Below are 20,907 nucleotides of genomic sequence, written 5' to 3' on the forward strand. Positions count from 1 at the left end.
GGCTGATTTAAGGGAAAAGGTATTTAAGAGGTATCCCCGAAGTGAAGTGTGCTCTTGGCTGAGTGCCAAGATGCACCCACTCATAACAATCTTTGCTCTATGGTCCTTGTCTCCTATTATCGTTTTTTAAACTTCTAAAATTTTCACAGGAGAGAGAACATGTTTTTCACGTACGGCAAAGATGAGAATTCTGTGGGGGAAAAAGGCCTGCCTGTGGTTTGCTCAGCCCTGCAAGAAGCACAAAACTCAAAGGGAGCCCAAACAGTGGCTCTGAGGTGGCCTTTGGTGGTTTTCAGAGCAGGACTGACTGGAAACTTCCCCTAAAAAAGCAGCTGTGGGGGAACAAGTCCAGAAATGCAGCAATTGATCACTTTGTCCTTCTAGGCAAGGGACTGGGAGAGACCCGAAAATCCTGCAAAGACAACAATCATCTGCCCAAGAATCTGACCAGGACCCTCCTCCTCCTTCCTGTCTCAAACCTGCAGCCCTTTAGAACATCCCAGAAAGTATTTTTGGGTTCTGGCTCAGTTGTGAGACAAGAGAGAAAAGGATGGAAATATCGAGCAGGGGGTTTACCCTGCAGCTGTGGTGGGGCTGTGGGCAGGGATCCTGTCTGGATTCCAGGTGTCCCCAAAGCTGCTCCTTCCCTGCTCTCCTCACCTGCACAGGGAACAGGGAAAAGACAGGGCTCTGCCTCACACCTGTCCCGCCCTTTCTAGGGTACCCCTCCACTTCCCGGAGCTGTGGGGGCCTTACCCTGGCAACGCTCAGTCCCGACACATCGCGACAGTGGCTTCGGACACGCTGCCACAGTTGGTTCGGACACCCCGTGACCGTCCCGGCACTCGCAGCGTGATGGCAGCTGGGCCCTTTCCAGTGCTCCGGGACCACCATTGCGGTTCCTCCTTTCCACAGACCCCACCGCAGGGTCTCTGCTCCCCCCTGTCCCGGGGTCTCCCCTCCGCCGTTTCGCTCCCTCCACGCTCGGGGCTCCCCAGTGGGGTCCTGGTCCCTCTATCCCGGCCCTTTCCACCCACTGCCCCCCCGGCCCCTCCGGCCGCGCCCCCCGACAGCCCCGGGGCCGGCACCGGCAGAGGCTGCCGAGCCCCTGCAGGATGAGACGTTCCTGGGGCAGCACCGGCTGAGCGGGGCCCGGCTGCCTCAGGCCGTCCTTGCCCGCAGCACTCGGGCTCCAGCAGCCCTGGGTGGTTCCTTCAGGATTTGCTGACTGCTCCCGGAGCGCTGCCCTTTGTTGGGAACGAGCCCAGGAGCACCGGAATCACCCCGGGACCTCCTGTGATGCTGTGCCCGAGCTCTGAGGGGTTTGGGAGCCGATGGGTGTCACTGCTGTGTCCCAAAATGTCGGAGGAGCAGGAATGGCAAGTGGTGCCCCAACATGTCCCTGCCCCGTGGGCCTCACCTGAACACCCTGCGGAATTCCCGGCATTCCGGCTCCACCTGCATGGCCAGGTGCTGCTCCTGTGGGCCACCTTATCCAGCCACTCCCGCCTCAGCCACTGCTCCAGCTCCGCCTTCCTGGCCGACCAGTGGGAAGCAGTGGCCACATGGCACAGGTACAGAATCATCCCCAGCAGCAGCAAAAACCTTCCGGGCAGCCTAAAAAGCTCCTTGTGGGCAAAGCTGGCAGCATCTGACTTGCAAATTGTATCCAGTGCTGCCTTGTGTAGCCCAAAATCCCCAGGAGAGACAGCGGAGCCCTGTGTTTGTGAACAGGGATGCTTTAGGAGCACTGCTGAACTTTAGGACCCTGGCTTAATTACAATGCATCCTTAAGGGTCTGCAGCACCCAGAGCAGAACAGAGGCATTGGCCCAATCAGCTCCCATTGTGCCCCATTTTGCCGTCTCAAGGCACTGCTCCCATCCCAGGCTGTCCTTGTGCTCCAGCCCCCTGCTGGCCGGGAGTGCTCCCTGAAGCGCCCCCTGCTGGCTGCAGTTGTAACTGCACCAAAGATGAACAGAGCACTGAGAAGAAGGAAATGTTCTGGTTTTGTATTGTTTATTCTGTTCTTTTTTTATAAATTTCCTCATAAAAAATGTTTATTTCTTTTTCCTACACCTTTGCATGGATGCAGCATCATTTTTGAAATAAAAATGCTTTTAGCGATTGGTCTTCTTATTGTAGCAAAGTTTCCACTTTCCTTGGCAGATATTTCTCCCTATACCAAGATACTTAAAAACTCCTGGGTTTCAGCATGGATAGGAAAGACACTCCCTAAGGACACATGCTCAGGGACTTGGCCACCTCATGCTCTGCCTTTTAAGCCAGTTGGGCCACCAAAGGCCCTCTCCCCAGCTGGCACTTCTGGTCACCCAGCCACTCAGGAGCTGGCTTTGGCAGAGCGTCACACTGTCCCCAGTGTACAAGGGCTGACAGACTGATGGACAGACGGGGCCCTGTCTCAGCAAAAGCAAGGCCTGACCCACCCCTGCCACTCACAGCTGTTTCAAAATGTCTCCAGACATGAAACTTTTCCTGTTGCTGACTCCCCCACCCTATGCCATGGCCTGATCCTGACTGCCCTGGAAAAGGGGAAGCTCTGGAACCCCCACAGGGCCTTTGGACATCATTGTGTGGGCAACAGGGCAATGGAGGGGTTCGGGACAGGGAACACAAGAATCCAGAGCCTCTTGAAGACCGCTTTGGCCATCAGAACAAGGAAGGTCCAGGGCCCAGTCCTCGACAAACAGACCCTGGAAACTCTCCCTGGCAGGTTTCCTCCACCTTCCTAGGATTCCTCCTTCCAACCCTTGGGACTCTGAACTTTGTTGCTGTTGCTTTTGGTTGTATTCTGTCTGGTTGCTGTTTCAGGAAATTGTTCTTCTCTCAGCCCTTTGGGATCTTTGTGCCTCCATAGGGAGGGAGAGGGACAGTTTTTAGTGGCAGCACACACACGAGTGGGTGCCCATGGGTGGGGATCCCCAGTGCCCCCCAGTTTCCCCCAGTGTCACAGCACATTCCTGTAGATGTCACCGGGTTCCCATGGTCGCCCGTGGGATCCCCACAGCTCCGTGTAGGTCTCCTGGGGATCCTGGGGGACAGTGACATTGGGGGACCCTGCAAAAAACATCAGTTGTAGGGACCAAGGTGGGGATTGACACATATGAGTGAAGTGTCACTGTCCCCCCCATCACTGTACTCACACTGTGCCTGTTTGCTGCTCACAACGTGGGTGTATGGAACCTTCCCCTCCTCTGGGGGGGGGGGGGGCGTTGGATCTGGAGGAGCCCTGTGGGGATAAAGACAATGTGTGGAAGGGGCTGGAGAGTTGTGGGGTGGGGTAATAGGGGACTCATGGCTGGAGAGCCCCACTCACCTTTCTTGTTGCTTCCTGGCAGCTGCAAATAAAAGAGGGGAGGGGTGACTGTGGGGTCCCAGGGCCCTGACCCCACTCAGGAAACCTGTACCCCCCTGAGACCCTCATTTTCTCTCAGGATCCCCAAGCATGCCTGAAGCCCCTCAGAATTCATGAGCCTGTTCAGTTCCCGAGGCCAACTCAGCCTCAAGAACCCAAAGCCCAACAGGAACAGAGACCCTCCAAAAGCCCCCAGGGCCCCTGAAAGAAACCCCAACATCCCTGCAGAACACTCCAGCACCTCCCCAAACCCTGCAGGACCCCTGGGCAAGGTCACAATTCTGGGGCTGTGGGTGCTGCCCTATTGCTCCCCAGCTCTGGGGGCCTCTACACCTGCCTGGGACCCCTGTCCCCCCATTGTCACCCACCCACACGGTGCCGCCAGTGCCAGGCCACAATGACACCCACGAGCAGAAGCAGGAACAGAAGGGCCCCACCGACTCCTGCAGCCACTGCAAGAAACAAAGAGGGACACATCAGGGTAGCCCATCACCCCAGGGGTCCTGCACTCCCCGGTGACCCTGAGTGACCCCACCTGTGTCTCTGTGTCCCCATGTTGTCACCATCAGTGCCAGCTCAGGGCTGAGTGCCTGGAACACGTGGTGCCCGTCCTGTCCCAGGTGGTTGGTGGCCACACACTGGTAGGTGCCTGAATGTCCTACATCGATGGCCCTGAGCTCCAGGAGGGGACCCCGGGCCACCTCCTGCCCATTATGCAGCCAGGTGAAGGTGAAAGGGGCTGAGCCCGCCTGCACTGAGCAGCGCAGGGTCACAGGGTCACCTGCATGCACCTGGTGTGCCAGAGGACCGGGGGTGATGGTGGCATTGGCCACGGGCACTGCAGGGACACAGACAGGGCTAAGGGCACAGGGAGGGGCTGGCAGCTGGTGTGGGGGTATAGGGACGGGAGGGGATGAGTGTGATGGGGGATAGTGGGGACAGGGTTACGCCATGGATGTGTGAGGAGACAAGGGGAGTGGTGGAAGGACCCAAGAAAAGTGTCGGGGGAACATGGAGGTGCCCAGGCAGGGGACCCTGAGGAGCCTGTGGGGACTCCCCGTGCCCATCCCTGCACTCACTGCGCACCGTGATGGGGAGCTGGGCTCTGCTCTTCTGCACCACCCCCCCCTCAGAGTGCACCTGGCCACTGCAATTCCCTGACTGGGAGACCCCCACGACGTGCACCAGCAGCTGCAGGGACCCCTGCGGGCCCCCCACCACCTGCCTGTCCACGAGCAGGAGGGGGGCTTGGGGCCGCAGAGGGCTGGGGGTGCTGAGGCAGCTGAGAGTCAGGGGGAGCTGAAGGATGGCTCAGGGGGACTCTCCAGCACCTGCAGAGGGAGCAGCTCAGGGCAGGAGATTGGAGGCAGTGGGGACAGCAAACCCCAGTCCTTGGGGAGGGGCTGTGGGGATTTTGGGGTGGAAACTGTGGGGTTCTCACCGTGCACTGTCACTGTCACCGGCGCAGACACCACCCACTCCCTGTCTTTCAGCCAACCCTTGCAGCGGTAGCGCCCACTGTGGTGCAGCTTCAGAGGGAACAGGGTCAGCTCTGTCCCATTTCGGAGCTCCACCAGCTGCTTCTCCTCATGGTAGAAGGACACCCAGGGGCCCAGGTTGTTCCGCTGGTCCCGGCAGCGCAGTGTCACCGTGTCCCCCTCCAGCAGTGGCCTTGCTGGCACCTGCAGCACCAGCCAGTCTGGGGAACAAATGGGTCCTGTCACATCAGGAGGAGGGCTTGGAGGGTCCAAGACAGGAGGGCTTGGAGGGTCCTGAAGGCACCACCCAATAGGGACCCCCCAGTTGGTCACAGCCAGCACACTAAGGGTCCCCAATTTCAATTCAGGGGCCCCTCCACACTGGCATGCTTTGGGATGTCCCCATATGCAGGGGATGGGCTCTGGTCACACAGGAGGTGACCCATGGAGCGCAGCCCACCCAGAGCCTTTGGGGTCCCCGCAGGTGCCAGGCTGGGGACACCCAAACCCCTCTTACCATCTAAGACTCTCATGGGGAGGCTGAGCCCACTGCCGGTTCTGTTACACTCGTAGGTGCCATTCTCAGTGACAGTGAGGCGGTCACGTCCCTGCTGCCCCCAGCACTGCCCGTCCTTGTACCAGGTGGTGGCACTGGTGGTCCCCGAGCCCTGGCAGGTCAGTGTCACTCGGTCCCACAGCACCGCCGGCATCCAGGGGGGCTCCATGACGATCCAGGTGGTCTGGGTATCTGCAGGTGACAGGGGACACCAGCCTGCAAGAACCAACATGGGGCTGGTGACATCAGGGTTGGGTCATGGCATCCCCTGAGGATTGACCAGCGAAGCCGAGGGTCTGGGCTGGAAGGGAGAAGGGACAGGGCTCAGTGGGGGTGGCTCTCGAGGTACAGCAGCACCAGAGCTCGGGTTTTGGCATCATCCCCAGATTTGTCCTGTGGGGACACCAGAGTGGCACGGACCTCTCAGGAACAGGGGCTCCAGGGCCACCTTAGGCTGAGGCAGGACACAGGGACACTGTGGACACCGTGGGATTGGGGATGCCAGTACCACCCCATGCGGGTAGAGGTCACTCCCACCAGTCCAATGGTCTCCGTACCCAGGGCCCATCTGCATGGTGCTTTTCCCCTAATTCCTGTCCTGGCCCCTCTGGCACCCTGTCCATGTCCCCAAAACTTCACCAGTCCCACAATGCCTCCCAGATTCCATCCCCCTGTTATTGTCCCCATGTTTCTTAACCCCCTCTCCTGTCCCCAAAGCAACCCCACGACCTTGGTCACCTCATGCATTGACTCTCCTGGCACTGGGGACCTCAGGGGACCCTGCAGCCCCCCATGCCTTCTCTCCACCAGTCTCTGCCTCACCAGGGCCCTTCCCTGGGGTGTCAGACCCATGGCGCTAACCCCACAGGAGCAGCGCCACCTTCCCGGCCATCCCCACGTCCCCAGCCATGTGCACTGGCTGTCACTCGCTGCTGTGGCCACCGCTCCCCTGCCTGGCAGCTCTTCGGATGAAGGGGAAGGAAGTGAGGTCAGGTCTGTCCCCATGTGTAGGTGGACTTTGGTGGGGGCAGGGTGGGGACAGGATGGGGGCAGGTTGGGGACCTTGTGAGACATGGGGGTTGAAGTAAACAGGGCAAGGAGACTTCTTCACCTTTTTAATGCCTTTGTAAAAAGTGATCAGCTCAGGACTGGGCAGCTCGACAGGGCTGCAGTCTCCGTCGTGTCTCCCAGGGTGACCCAAAGGAGGAGGATATGTGCAGCTTTGTCCACCAGGGGCAGAGCTGGGGAATAAGGTCCTCGTGGGAGCCTTTAGGGCATGGTGATCCCATCCGATGTTACTTTACCTGGCCTCTTCCCGCCCGCTCTCAGCGCTGGGGACTACTCGCATTGTCAGGGCGAGAGGGACTCCAAAGGTGTTCCGCATCTCTGCAGGCTCAGCACTCGGCTCCTCGCGTCCATACATCACTCCAGTCTCTCAGCTCTTAGGTGGCTCATTGTTTTTGGGGTTTTCTCCCTGCATTTGGAATAGGGGTCCCACACAGCATGCTGGTCCTTGGAGTATTTTGAGTATCCTTCCCCTCCAAAGTCTCTTCTCCTTACTGTTCGGAGAGGTCCCCACTCTTCACTGTCTCGGAGAAGGGCCATTAACTCGCCTCAGCCAGGGCTTTTACTGATACAAAAACAACTATTAACAACAACGATCCATAATTACCATAACACAAGCAGCACCCCAGCAGTAGTGGTAACCTTTTTCTCACTGAAAAAAATCAACAGAATTTTTTGTTCATAACAGGGGTGATGGTGGGACATGATGGGGACATGGTGTTGCCAGAATTTGGAGGCTGAGGTGGTGTAGGGAGCCAGGGATAGGTGTCTAGGGGATTGGTGTGCCCAGGGATGGGGTCCCATGGGAATGGGGGTCCCAAGGGCTAGGCAGACTCAGACTCAGGAATGAGGGTCTATGAACAATATGGCCTCCAGTGATTTCTGATCATGGGATGGTGGCCAGGGATGGGGGTGCCAAGGTTAAAGGGGGCCTTGTGAGAATGGGGGCCCTGAGGGAATCAATGTCCCAAAGGGAAGGGGTATCCCTTGAAATAAACAGGGCCAGGAGACTTCTTCTCCTTTTAAGGCCTTTATTAAAAGTGATCAGCTCAGGATTGGGCAGCTTGGCAGGGCTGCAGTCCCCGTCATGTCTCCCAGGGCGACTCAGAGGAGGAGGATATGCGCAGCTCTGTCCACTAGGGGCAGAGCTTGGGGATCCGGTCCTTGTGGGAGCCTTTAGGGCATGGTGTCCCCATCAGATGTTGTCCCTGCTGGCCCAGTTGGCTTGGTCTCACCGCCCGGGACCACTCCCGTGGTCAGAGCGAGAGGGACTCCGAAGGTGCTCCGCATCTCTGCAGGCTCAGCACTCGGCTCCTCACGTCCAGACATCACTCCAGTCTCTCAACTCTTATTTGGCTCGTTGTTTTTGGGGTTTTCTCTGTGCCTTTGGAGTCGGGGTCCCAAAAAGCATGCTGGCCTTGGAGTCACTTTGCATAATCCCCCCCACCCTCTCAGGTGTCTTCACTATGCTGGGAAAAGAACACCTTAGCCTCGGGGAAGGGCCATTACCTCGCCCTAGCCAGGGCTTTTACTAATACAAAAGGAGCGATAAGCTACAATGACCCATGATTACAATACCAAAACACACAGAATCTTGGCAGGGACAGAGATCTGGCTGCCTTTTTGTAACTTTTTCTCACAAAAAAAATATTAACCGAATTTTTGTTCATAACATCCCTGGATCTGGAATTACCAGGATAGGATCCCATGGAAATTGGGGCCCCAAGTGTTGGGTTCTCAGACTCAGGAATGAGGGTGCAAGAACAACTTGGCCTCCAGGGATTTGTGATCGTGGGGTGGTGGCCAAGGAATAAGGGTGTCAGGGGAAAGGAGGGCTCTGTGAGAATGGGGGCCGTGGGAGAATCAATGTCCCTAAGGGAAGGGAGGTCCCAAGGACTGGAATTAGCCAGGATGGGGTTCCTTGGGGTTGGAGATCCTGGGGAATTGCAGTCCAGGGATGGGGGCTCCAGTGAAGGGGCAACTGAAAGAAATGGGGTCCCATGTTTGAGTTCCCAGGGGAATGGGGGTGCCAGGGATGGGCCATGGCTAGAGGGGCACGGGGGTCTCAGCCCTTCCCTGGGTGCCTCAGGTTTTGGGGTGACCCAGGGCCCAGCATTGCCCCCCTGTGTTGCTTGTTTTCTGGGCAAACATCACATGGGGGTTCTGGATAGCTCTAACTCTGTGCCCTCCCCTGCTCTTGACTTTTACCTCTCTTTATTTCTCAATTTCCATTATTTTCCTCACTTTTGTGCCAGGTCCCCTCAGCCCCAGTTCCTGGCTCAACAATCCTGGAGAGCACCTGAGTAGGGAACAGGTTGGGGGGACACAGGGGAGGGGAAAAATAGGGTGTGAGGGGTGCAGGGAAAGATGGTGGCTCACCTGTCCCCTCCTCTCCCCACCCCCTGAGCTTAAAAGGTGAGTCCAATCATGTACTCACCATTCTGTTGGAGGTCTTCCCAAGATTCAGACCTCTGTAACCATGGAATAAACCACTGCATATAACCCTCCAGCAGAATCCATCCTTTTTTCTCTTCACCTTCGCCTGAAGTCTTCTTCCTAAGGTAAATGGAGTCCCTAACAAGCCTGGACTTGTTTAGTGCCCAGCTGAAACCATGAGCAAGCTAAAGGTGTCTCTGGGGTGAAGCACCACAGAAGCCGCCTTTGGCTCAGCAGCGAGGGTCAGACTGGCCCAGGCACAATCTAACTGGTAATACTGGGATTCATATTCCAATATTTGGCGTCCCTGGTTGGGCAAGCGACTCTGAAGCCCAGACGGACTTTCGCTACCTCGGGAGAGCTTCTGGCAGCCGTGCACCCAGCTGAAAGGAGCCTTGGTTACAATGCTCCCAACCAAAAACTTCGGGTATACTCCCAGATAAAGTTTCGTGGACTGTTCGGCACCTCTGGAAAGCCCAGCTCCCCTCCGGTGAGCAGACTTTCCAGAGGACGAAGAGGGTATCCTCTCTTGCCTTAGAGAGGTCCTGTTCTGGTGAGGAGACCTGCCTGCCTGGACCCAGCCTGCTTCAGCCTCAATTTCGGGCGAGTATCTCTGCTCTCGGTGGAGCAGAAGCTCAAAAACAGACTCATCTGTGAGTTCTGTTCCTTTTTGCCTTTGCATTTTTGGCTGCGCAGCCCCACAGACAGGAATTCATTACGTTCTAGGCTTTTAGCTTTCTGCCGCGTGTTTAGCTGTCTTTTGGAATCCGCGCCGGCAGTGCGGGAGTTCTCTCTGCCCTCCCCCCGGCTCAGCAGCGCAGCGTGCTCGGCTCGCCATGTGGCATGGGGGAGGGGACTCCGCTCTCTCTCTCTCTCTGCGTGGGGCAGCCTGGTTTCAGCTTGCCATGTAGCCGGGGGGAATCTCTCTCGGTGCGGGGGGGGGGGGGTGTTTCTCTGCACACACGGCGTGGGGGAGCCCGGGTTTGGCTTGCCATGCGGCGCAGGGGAGGGGACTCCGCTCTCTCTCTCTCTGTGCGGTGGAGCCCAGTTTCGGCTTGCCACGTGGCCGGGGGGAATCTCTCTCGGTGCGGGGGAGGGGGTGTTCTCTGCACACGTGGTGTGGGGGGCCCCGGTTTCGGCTCGCCACGTGGTGCGGGGGAGGGGGGCTGCTCTCTCTCTCAGCTCCGCGGGGGGGCTGCATTGCACCCCGGGGGAGGCTTTGTTTCTGCCTCGGCGTGGCAGGGCATGTCCCAGCTCCCTGCTGCTGCTGCCCGGTAATTTTAAAAGCAGTTTATACAGCTGCACTGTGAAGCTTTTGTCTGTTCGTTATCGCCTTCCTAATCTGTGGTTTTTTTTAGAAATCGGTAGCTGATTTTGGCTTTGTTTTCGGTGAGGCGGGAATTAGTACTTTGCTTTTACATCTAACATGGGTTTGAAACTCAGCATTGTACAAAAAGGAGTGTTTTATAATATTGTTAGCATTTTAGTCAGCGGTAATATGAAGTTCTCAAAAGAAAAATTGAAACAGTTTATAAGATGGTTTTTTCTTCACTTCCCAAAAATGTCCCCTGAAGAAATCCACAATATTCAATTCTAGGATAAAGTTGGGAATGAATTGATTACCTTAGGGCAAACTGGCAATGCACCCTCAGCTAAATTTGTATTTTGGAGTTTACAAATTCGAACAGCTTTGCTCAAACAAAGGGAAATGGAGAAAAAGCCAAATGTAAAGCCATGTACCTCTGCTCTCCCTGTTTCTCCCTCTCCTAGCTCTAAAATCCCTAAACCTCTTTCCCCAAAACTTGGTATTTTAAAGAGAGAGCACACTCATTGGGATGTCGACTCCCAGAGTTTGCAAAAATGCCTGAGTTGTCCTGTTCACAAGGCCCTGGCCAGACTGCATGGAACCTTTCCCATCCCCCTGTGTCCCCTCCTCTGAAAACCAGAGCTTGTGTCAGCTATCCAGAGAACAGTGATGCCCAAAATGGCCCCCAGTCCCTAAGGGGTCCACAAAATGGTGGATGCCACGTGGCATCTTCCCAAACCTTGTCTTCTTCTTCCCAAAATCCTCTTCAGCATCCTAAAATTCCATCCCCATCCCCCTCGCCTCCTGTTCCTCGTGACACCTTCCCCTCTCCCCCTCCCTTTCCTGCAGTACCCTCGGCTCCACCCCTCTACTCCTCCCAGGGGGCGTCTGCTGACGTGATGTCACCAGGCGTCCCCGCCCCCTGCCTGCCCCCCGGGTTCCCACGGTGGGGACACACCCACTGCCTGTCACCAAACCTGTAGCTGTGATCCCAGTGCTTCTGATTCAAGGGATGCAGAGCAGGGGACAGCAGACCCAATGCATAGTCCCATGTTGTCACTAGCTCCTGTTACGTTTCAGCCTGCAGCTCAGGGAGGAGCAGGTCCTACTGCTAATTGGAGTTCTTTTGGATGACAATTGAGTAAAGAGATCTGTAAATCTCATAAAGAATATGGTCCACACAGTCCACATTTCCGTGGCCTTTTAAATTCTGAACTGAGTAGGACTGTGGTGATCCCACATGATTTAAAACAGCTTTTTTCCTGCCTCATGACCTCCATGGAATTCAAATTATGGGAATTGGCATGGAAACAACTGCTAAAAGATGCTCTCCCAGGCTTGCATGCTGATCCAAACACAGCGAAAGACAACAGTGGTAACCCTATCACCATTGAGCACCTCTGTGGTGAGGGTCAATGGTCTTTACCCTCAATCCAAGCTGCTGCAATTCCTGCAGAAACACTCGAGAAAGCAAAAGAACCAGCTGAAAAAGCATTCTTTTCCCTCCAACCTGAGGGGCCTTTAGAGCCCTATAGTAAAATTAAACAGTTACCATCAGAGCCTTTTTTGAAATTTGTTGAAAGGTTAACTAGAGCCATTGAAATACAATTTAAAAAGGTGAATGCTAGGGAAGAGATTTTAGAAGAAATAGCATTTACAAATGCAACTGAACAATGTCGAGAGGCAATCCTGAGCCTTCCTATAGAACCTCCCTCTACGCTAAAAGATATGCTTTTAGTCTGTAACAGGAAAGTGCCTCTGATGAGTGTGGCTGAAGACACCAGACCAAGGCTGCTGCCAAGACCACCTCAGCGTGTCACCGTTGCCAGCCCTGCACCTTTTCCCTCCGCACAGCAGTACCCTGGGCAGCAGCGGAGACCAGCAATGGCTGAGCCCACAAAACCATGCCTGCTTTGTAACAACCTTGGGCACTGGAGTAACCACTGCCCCCTGAAAAGGGAATTTGAAATGGCAGGGGAGGAGAACTACAAGCCCTCCCTGGGGGTCAACAACAACAAAAAAACTGAAAAGGGAGCGCCCGCCTGCCAGGCGTGCAGACACAAAAAGAGCAGGCCAAGGGAATAAGGGTAGCAAAACAAATCAAGCGCCCGATAATATTAATATTTGTGTAAGTGAAGCAGGTGCTTCAAAGACCAAGTCTGCTGGTCCACTGTTAAAAGTGAAACAAAATAACCTTTGTTTTGATTTAGGTGATCCTGTGTTAACCACGTCTTCTGTCAATGAGCCTTACAGGTTGCAGCTGACAGAGTCACTCCACCTGAAGGACATTGACTGGCATTTTGTCTCTGTAAATCCTGAACAGAAGGGTACTTGGAACTGAATTCGTTGTAAGTACATCGTCATTGGGGACACCAAACATACACCACGAGAGATCAAGATTGCTCCAGGAATGACAACATCAGATCCTGAGCAATTCGTTCTCGGCCTGCACTGTTTCCACCCACCCCTGTTTCTTCCCAAGGGACAAATTGTTGCACAAGCTATCCCTGTACCATCTTTACCTGAAAGTACTGAAAAACAAGGACCCACAGTCGCCCGGGTCCAAGTTATTGGCAAGGACAAACCTAAATTATGGTGTAACCTCAGTGGGGGTGGGGAGTCTAAACGCATTGAGATGCTTGTAGACACAGGTGCAGACTGCACAGTGATTCCAGTACAAGACTGGCCAGCACATTGGCCCTTGCAAAATGTTGCCCGTCATCTTCGAGGTGTAGGAGGTCTGCAATTGGCAAGACAATAAAAATGCATTGTTCAAATCGAGGGTCCAAACGGACAATTGGCAAATATCCGTCCATTTGTGTTAGATTATTCAGAACCTTTGTTAGGGAGAGATTTAATGGCCCAGTGGGGGTGTCACAATTGATATTCCAGACTCTCCACAGCATCGTTTTGCAGCAGTCATTGAACAACAGCACCCCATCCAAAAACTGAAGTGGAAAACAGATAAACCAGTTGACGTGAAACAGTGGCCACTCAGTAAACAAAAAATAAAGGTGCTTGAGGAACTAGTAGAAGAGCAACTAAAAAAGGGCCACATTGTGGAGACCATGTCCCCATGGAACTCTCCAGTGTTTGTCATCCAAAAAGCTGACAAAAAGAGAGGGCGACTTCTTCATGACCTCTGACAAATTAATAATGTAATTGAAGATATGGGTTCTCCCCAACCTGGTATGCCATCCCCAACAATGCTTCCCCAAGATTGGAAATTAGCTGTTATTGATATTAAAGATTGTTTTTTCCAAATCCCCTTGCACCCTGACGACGCACCGCGTTTTGCATTCTCCGTCCCTTCCACCAACATGGAATCCCCTATGAAAAGATATCATTGGACCGTTCTTCCTCAGGGCCTTAAGGTATCGCCAGCTATCTGCCAGTGATATGTCTCTTCCCTGCTTTCCCCAGTACGTGCAGCCGCAGAGAAGGCCATCATCTATCATTATATGGATGATATCCTTGTGTGTGCCCCCAATGATGATTTACTCACACATGCGCTTGACCTAACGATCGATGCATTGATTGTTGCAGGGTTCGAGCTCCAGGAAAAGAAAATTCAAAAGATGCCACCTTGGAAGTATCTGGGCCTAGAAATTGGAAATAGGACCATTGTTCCTCAAAAACTAGAAATCAATCCAAGGATCAAGACCCTTGCAGATGTCCACAAGTTGTGTGGGTCTTTGAATTGGGTAAGACTGTGGCTTGGTCTGACTAACAAAGACCTTGCCCCTCTCTTCAATTTATTGAAAGGGAGAGAGGACCCAGGTGCTCCTAGGTCTATTACTCCAGAGGCACGGAAAGCTCTAGAAAGGGTTCAGATTGCAAAGTCCACACGACAGGCCAACCAATGCCGGCCTTACCTGCCATTCAAATTTATCATCCTAGGTAAGTTGCCACACCTCCATGGAATTATTTTCCAGTGTGAGGAAAAACAAACACCTAAGGCAAAGGACACACCAAAAAAGGACCGGGACCAGAGGGACTCTCTCTTGATCATAGAATGGGTTTTCCTCATTCCAAAAGGTCCAAGAGACTGACAAAGCCTCAGGAGCTGGTAGCGGAACTGATCCGGAAAGCAAGGACCTGGATCAGGGAGTTAGCAGGATGTGATTTTAAGTGCATTCACATTCCAGTTGAGTTAAAATCAGGTCAAAACACTATGAAAATACTGGAACAATTGTTTCAAGAAAATGAAGTGTTGCAGTTTGCTCTGGATTCCTACTCAGGACACATTCTGGTAGTGCGGCCCCCTCACAAATTGTTCGAACAAGAGGTTCAATTTACTTTAAAATTGAGAAGTGCTCTAAGTAGGAGACCTTTAAAAAGGGCTCTGACTGTCTTTACAGATGCGGCCGGGAGGTCCCACAAGTCTGTCATGACTTGGAAGGATCCTCAAACCCAGCAGTGGGAGACGGACGTTGCTGAGGTGGAAGGTTCACCTCAGGTTGCTGAATTGGCTGCGGTTGTTAGGGCTTTTGAAAGGTTCTCAGAACCATTTAATCTGATTACAGACTCTGCATACGTGGCAGGAGTAGTATCCAGAGCAGATTAAGCAATACTGCAAGAAGTGTCTAACATCGCACTTTTTGAACTGCTTTCAAAACTGGTAAAGTTAGTCACTCACCAAGAGCAACCATTTTATGTGATGCATGTCAGGTCACACACTGACTTGCCAGGGTTTATCGCTGAAGGCAACAGAAGGGCAGATGCTCTTGCTGCACCTGCAGTGATGGCCACTCTCCCAAATGGTTTTGAACAGGCAAAAATCAGCCACCAGCTTTTCCACCAAAATGCACCTGGCCTGGTTCGTCAGTTTAACATCACTCGAGAACAGGCCAAAGTGATTGTGGCCACTTGCCCAAATTGCCAACAACATGCACTCCCTACAGTGAGTACGGGAGCAAACCCAAGGGGACTGAACAGTTGTGAACTGTGGCAAACAGATGTAACACACATACAGGCTTTTGGACGGCAGAAATATGTTCATGTTAGTGTAGATACCTTTTCTGGAGCGGTCTATGCTTCTGCCCACACAGGAGAATCATCTATCGATACTATTAAGCACCTCTTTACAGGCTTTTTCTTTCATGGGCATCCCCAAGGAGCTGAAAACTGATAATGAGCCTGTTTATAAATCCAAGGAATTTGGGAGCTTCCTGCAACAATGGGGAGTAGAGCACAAAACTGGCATCCCCTACTCCCCTACAGGTCAAGCCATTGTAGAAAGAACTCACTGTGATATTAAAAGGGTCCTGGACCAGCAACAACAAGTTATGAAGGTGGAACCTCCCCACATCCGGTTATCCAGGGTGCTATTCACAATCAATTTTCTGAATTGTTCTTTTGACAGCCTGAACCCACCCATTCTACGCCACTTTGTGGGGAGCAGTCATAGGTTGATGAAAGAAAAACCTCCAGTTTTAGTAAAGGACCCTGAGACTTGAAAATGGTGGGACCTTACAAATTGGTTACTTGGGGATGTGGATATGCCTGTGTGTCCACCCCCTCTGGTTTAAGGTGGGTTCCTTTCAAATGGGTAAAGCCCTATGTTCCCAAAGTCTCAGAGAAATCTGCAGAAGCACCCCAGGTCGCTCACGCTGCCTGGAGAAGAAAACGTCGCACACGTTCTCTGGAAGAAATTCCATTTAAGCCTCCTATCTGGAATAGTTTGTAATATATGTTTGTCTTAAGTTTCCTTTTACCGGTTTAGATCCCACTGTTCGTGTGTAGCCTCGAGACGCCATGAGACCGAGCCTGTTTCTCGTCCTACTTGTGATCACTTCTCCAGCGATCTCCTGGTTAGTCCCTCAGCCCAAAGTGAATGTATGGACCAACCTGGCCAGAGCCCTTGGACAAGATCACATTTGCCTCTCCACCACGACAGCCTCTGACCCCCTGTCAACTTGCCTGGTGGGAGTTCCTTTTAAATCCTTAGAGTTCCCAAATGAAATGTGGAGTGCTTTAAATGAAGTTAACTTACTCGCACCTTCCCCTGGCCGTGACCCTGCTGACAATCCTTTACTGTTTTGGCAAGAATGGGCGAGAAAGTTACCAGTGTCAAAAAGGGAGCCACAAGAGTTCCATCTCTTAGGCTCCATGAATGCAACCTTTTGCATTCACTTTAAATTCAATTCCCGCTTACCATATCATGAAGGTAAACCAAACACCTATCCTGACCCTAGCAACCCACACTACACAGACAAGAACTGGTTTGAAAATTCAGTCTTAGTTATACACTCATCTGGTGGTGATTACAAGCCTCGTGAACTCCCAAAAGGTGTGTTTTTAATATGTGGAGACAGAGCATGGGCAGGTCTCCCTCCTTGTCTGCTCGGAGGTCCATGTACTTTTGGCAAGCTGAGCCTGTTAACACCAAATCGAACAAACCTAATACACTGGCAAACTAAAAACAACACACATACATTGGCTATCAAAAAAAGAGACCTAAGGCAATTAGACCCTGACTGTAATTCAGAAATTGTTCACTGGTCCAGACTTAAGGCCACTGCAATTACAGTCCCTCTGCCGTGGATCTCGGCAGCAAAAACCATGGGAGAATTAGGCCAATTGGAATGTTGGGTTGCAAAACAGGCAAATCTCACTTCTACTGCCCTGAGTGACCTCTTATCAGATGAGGAAATTACCAGGCAAGCCACCATTCAGAATAGGGCAGCCATAGACTATCTGCTCCTTCTGCACAACCATTGATGTGAAGAATTTGAAGGACTCTGCTGTCTCGACTTATCATCAAAGGCAGAGAACGTCCATGCCACGATTGACAAGATGAAAACCATGGTGAGTGACATCAAGAGAGAAACTGACGACTAGCAGAGTGGACTGTTCAATGGCTGGGGACTCTCGGGCTGGTTGGGATCTATTCTGAAAACTGTGTTTTTAGTGCTGTTTATTTTAGTTAAAGTTATTGTAGTTGTTAGCATTGGTTTTGGACTAATCAAACGCATGGTTCTCAAATTAATTTCAAGCTCATCCCCCCCTCCTGAGGTCTACCATTTGGAAGCCCTCAGTGCTCCAATGGATGACCTGGAAGCCTCAGTGGAAAACACTGACCCTCCTGTAGAGGAAGAACTGATTTACCAACCATGGTTTGCCAAGCATTCTGCACTACAAGCCCAGTCCTCTTCCTTTTAAACAAAACTAGGGAGAGATGTTGTAGTGTCTTGTAATGTCCTGTTTTAGACTTCCGGGTCCTGGGTCCCTTCCCAGGTGTGCCAAAACCCTCTCTTCCCCTTCCCCCTCGCCCCTTGCTGAGTGAGTCCTGTCAATCAAGCCTAACATTCCAGCAAAGGCGTCGTGTGGTTGGTCAGGTTCAAAGGATGCCCCTCAGGCCTGGGGGTCATTGGTCTGTCTAGCTGTCATTCTCCCCTGAGACCCTGCCCCCCCCACCTGGTTGGTGGCTCATCTGTCCCCTCCCCACCCCCTGAGCTTAAAAGGTGAGTCCAGCCATGTCCTTGGGATTCTGTTGGGAGGTCTCCCCAAGATTCAGACCTCTGTAACCATGGAATAAACCACTGCATACAACCCTCCGGCAGAATCCCTCCTTTTTTTTCTCTTCACCTTCGCCTGAAGCCTCTTCCTAAGGTAAATGGAGTCCCTAACAAGCCTGGACTTGTTTGGTGCCTAGCTGAAACCACTGGCAAGCTAAAGGTGTCTCTGGGGTGAAGCACCACAGAAGCCGCCTCTGGCTCAGCAGCGAGGCTCAGACTGGCCCAGGCACAATCTAACTGGGAATTTTGGGATTCATATTCCAATAGGGTCCCATTGGAATGGGGGTCCCAGTGGATGGTCGGACTCAAACTTGGGGATGAGGGTGCCAGAACAATGTGGCCTCCAGGGATTTGTGATCATGGGATGGGGGCCAAGGGATGGGGGTGCCAGGGGAAAGGGGAACCCTGTGAGAATGGGGGCCCAGGTGGAATCAATGTTCCCAAGGGAATGGGGCTCCCGGGGACTGGAATTACCAGGATGGAGTTCTTTGAGGTAGGAGATCGTGAGGAACTGCAGTCCAGGAAAGGGGTCTTAGGGAAGGAGGGACAAAAGGAAATCAGATTCCCATGATTGGGGTCCCAAATGAATAGGGGTGTCAGGGATGGGAAGTGGCTGGGGGGGGGGGGCATGGGGGTCACAGCTCCTTCTCTGGGTGCCCAGGCAGGGGAATTCAGGGCAGGCTGGAGTGGATTTACCAGGGAATCAGACCCTGAGGCACACATGAGCATTTCCACAGATTCCTGTGCACTGTCCCAAGGATGGACAGAGCTTCTCCCCTTCCTCCATGGAAAGTCAGCCAAGTTGCAGGGTGGGAATGAGCAAAATGGGGAGAGTTCCTAAATGTGGCCCAAGAAAAGGCTTCCTTAGGGGCTGTGTTGCTGCCCAGCAGGCAGGGAACAATCCCATGGAGCTGTTGGACACTCAGGGAGATTCCACACTCTATGTTATTCACAAGCAAATGCTGCTGTGGGGTGCACCAATGGGCTCCTAAAGGGAACAAAAATGTCCAGTTTCTTCAGGATTTGTTTGTTTTTATTGTGAGTGACTTAATGAGACAACAACTGCTAAAAGGATTCTATAAACTGAACCAATGACCTCTTCTTTCTGCTGCAGGAAAGAGAAAATGAAAGTGTTTGAGGTCCCAGCCAGAGGGACCCATTCCCCCCCCTCCCAGCCCCCCAGCCACTGCCTGCACCCCCTACCCCCTCATTTTCCTCTTTCTGGGATCCACCCCGCTGTTACCTGCTCAGGTGCTCCCTGGGATGGCTGAGCCAGGAAATTGGAGGGGATAGGCAAAAGCCCAGGTGTGTCTGGGACAGAGACACAGAGCCTCTTAGGACAACCCAGGGGGGCCTCCCTGGCCATAAGCACTGGGGGCTGTGCTGGGCCCTGGGTCACCCCAAAATCTGAGGCACCCCATGAAGGAGCTGTGACCCCTGTGCCCATCCAGCCACTGCCCATCCCTGGAACCCCCATTCCCCTGGCAACCCAACCATGGAACCCCCATTACCTTGGTTTCTGTCCTCCCTGGGGACCCCCATCCCAGGACTGCCACTGCCCATCACCACCATTGCCTTGATCCCATCCCATGGGCTGCTTCTTCCCCCAGAACCCCTATTCCCGAGGGTCCCCTTTTTCCCTCTGCACCCCCAACCCTGGCACCCACACCCACATGCCATGACCCCAAATCCCTGGGGACCCTGTTCCCACAGTACCCCCATCCTGAATCCCACCAGGCATGGAGACCCCAATTTCCCTGGACCCCCATTTTCCTGGACACCCATCCTTTGTTCCCAACATGCCCTGAGCCCCCCACTCCTGGCAACACCATCCCTCACCATGTCCCCAGACTATGCAGTCTTGTCCCCAGCATGTGCCCAGCCTGTGCCCACCCTGCCCCCACCGAGGGCCACCTACACATGGGGACAGACGGGACCTCGCTTCCTTCCCCTTTGGCCAAAGAGCCGCCAGCCAGGGGAGCGGTGGCCACAGCAGCAAGTGACAGCCAGTGCACATGGCTGGGGACACTGGGATGGCAGGGAAGGTGGCGCTGCTCCTGTGGGGTGAGTGCCCTGGGCACGGGCCTGGCACCCCTGGAATCGGGATGGGAGGGGTCACAGGGGGGCTGCGCGGTCCCCCGAGATCCCCAATGCCAGCAGTGCCAGTCCATGTCACCCACAGTAGACCTTGGTGGGACTGGGCATATGGGGTAGCTTTGAGGACAGGGAGAGGGGGGCAGGAATTCAGGGATGGGGATGTGGGGACAGGGATGTGGGGACTGGCACCTTTGGGCTCAGGTAGCTCTGGGGATGGGGACAAGGAAACTGGGATGCAGGGACAAAACAGGGAAAAGAGCGGTGAGGATGCAGCCATGGGGATGGGTGCACGGGTGACAGTGACATAGACGTGTCCCCCTGCCTCTCCAAATCCTTTGGCACCACTCGCATGCACTTTATCAAAAGAACTGCTGACCCCATGGGGACAATTAGGGACAGTCCCCACACCCAGTCCCCCTGTGCTGCTGCCCCCACTGTGCAAGCCCGCCCAGCCCTGTCCCTTCTCTCTTCCAGCCCAAACCCTCAGCCTCGCTGGTGAGTCCTCGGGGGATGCCATGGTCCCACCCTGCTGTCCCCAGCCCCATGCTGGCCCTGGCAGGCTGGTGTCCCCTGTCACCCACAGGTGCCCAGACCACCCAGCTCCTGGTGGAGCCCCCCTGGAAGCCGGCAGTGCTGTGGGACCAGGTGACACTGACCTGCCAGGGCTCGGGGACCGCCGGTGCCACCACCTGGTACAAGGAGGAGCGGCACTTGTGGCAGGAGGGACAAGACCACCTCACTATCACCGAAAGTGGCACCTACACATCTGAGAGACCCAGCACCGGGCTCAGCCTCCCCATGACAGTCTCAGATGGTGACGGGGGTTTGGGTTCCCCCAGCCTGGCACCCACAGTGACCCCAAGGGCTCTGGGTGGGCTCTGCTCCATGGGTGACCAGAGCCTGTCCTCTGCTCTGAAGACATCCAAGAGCTTCCCAGAGTGAGGAGACTTGTCTCTCACAATGGCTGGCTCCTGGTTCCTCCCGGTACCATTATGATCCTCCTGATGCCACTGGTGTGACAGGACCCCTCGGTCTCCCAGACTGGCTGGTGCTGCAGGTGCCTGCATGGGCGCT

The 20,907-nt window shown here is 53.9% G+C and overlaps 2 protein-coding genes across 2 annotated transcripts in view; both read right to left on the minus strand.

Moving 5' to 3' along the window:
• LOC102065316 (uncharacterized) overlaps nucleotides 1–20,907 on the minus strand; it is a 603,976-nt gene that overhangs the window by 256,957 nt on the left and 326,112 nt on the right. The window lies entirely within an intron of this gene.
• Nucleotides 4,193–5,578, minus strand: LOC141728035 (low affinity immunoglobulin gamma Fc region receptor II-like). Its single transcript, XM_074534334.1, has 2 exons — nucleotides 5,371–5,578; nucleotides 4,193–5,074 (listed from the first exon to the last, which is right to left on the minus strand). Exons 1-2 carry the CDS (start codon nucleotides 5,576–5,578, stop codon nucleotides 4,665–4,667), a joined length of 618 nt encoding a protein of 205 aa, XP_074390435.1. The 3' UTR covers nucleotides 4,193–4,664.

The sequence above is a fragment of the Zonotrichia albicollis genome, unplaced genomic scaffold (genome assembly GCF_047830755.1).
Source record: "Zonotrichia albicollis isolate bZonAlb1 unplaced genomic scaffold, bZonAlb1.hap1 Scaffold_83, whole genome shotgun sequence".
Lineage (NCBI taxonomy): Eukaryota > Metazoa > Chordata > Aves > Passeriformes > Passerellidae > Zonotrichia > Zonotrichia albicollis.

Excerpts from the sequence above, each read along its gene's own strand:
- LOC141728035 (XM_074534334.1), bottom strand. The coding sequence starts at position 5,578 with ATGGAGCCCCCCTGGATGCCGGCGGTGCTGTGGGACCGAGTGACACTG. Across the intron at positions 5,075-5,370 it reads CCCCATGAGAGTCTTAGATG|ACTGGCTGGTGCTGCAGGTG; the intron begins GTAAGAGGGGTT and ends TTTGTTCCCCAG.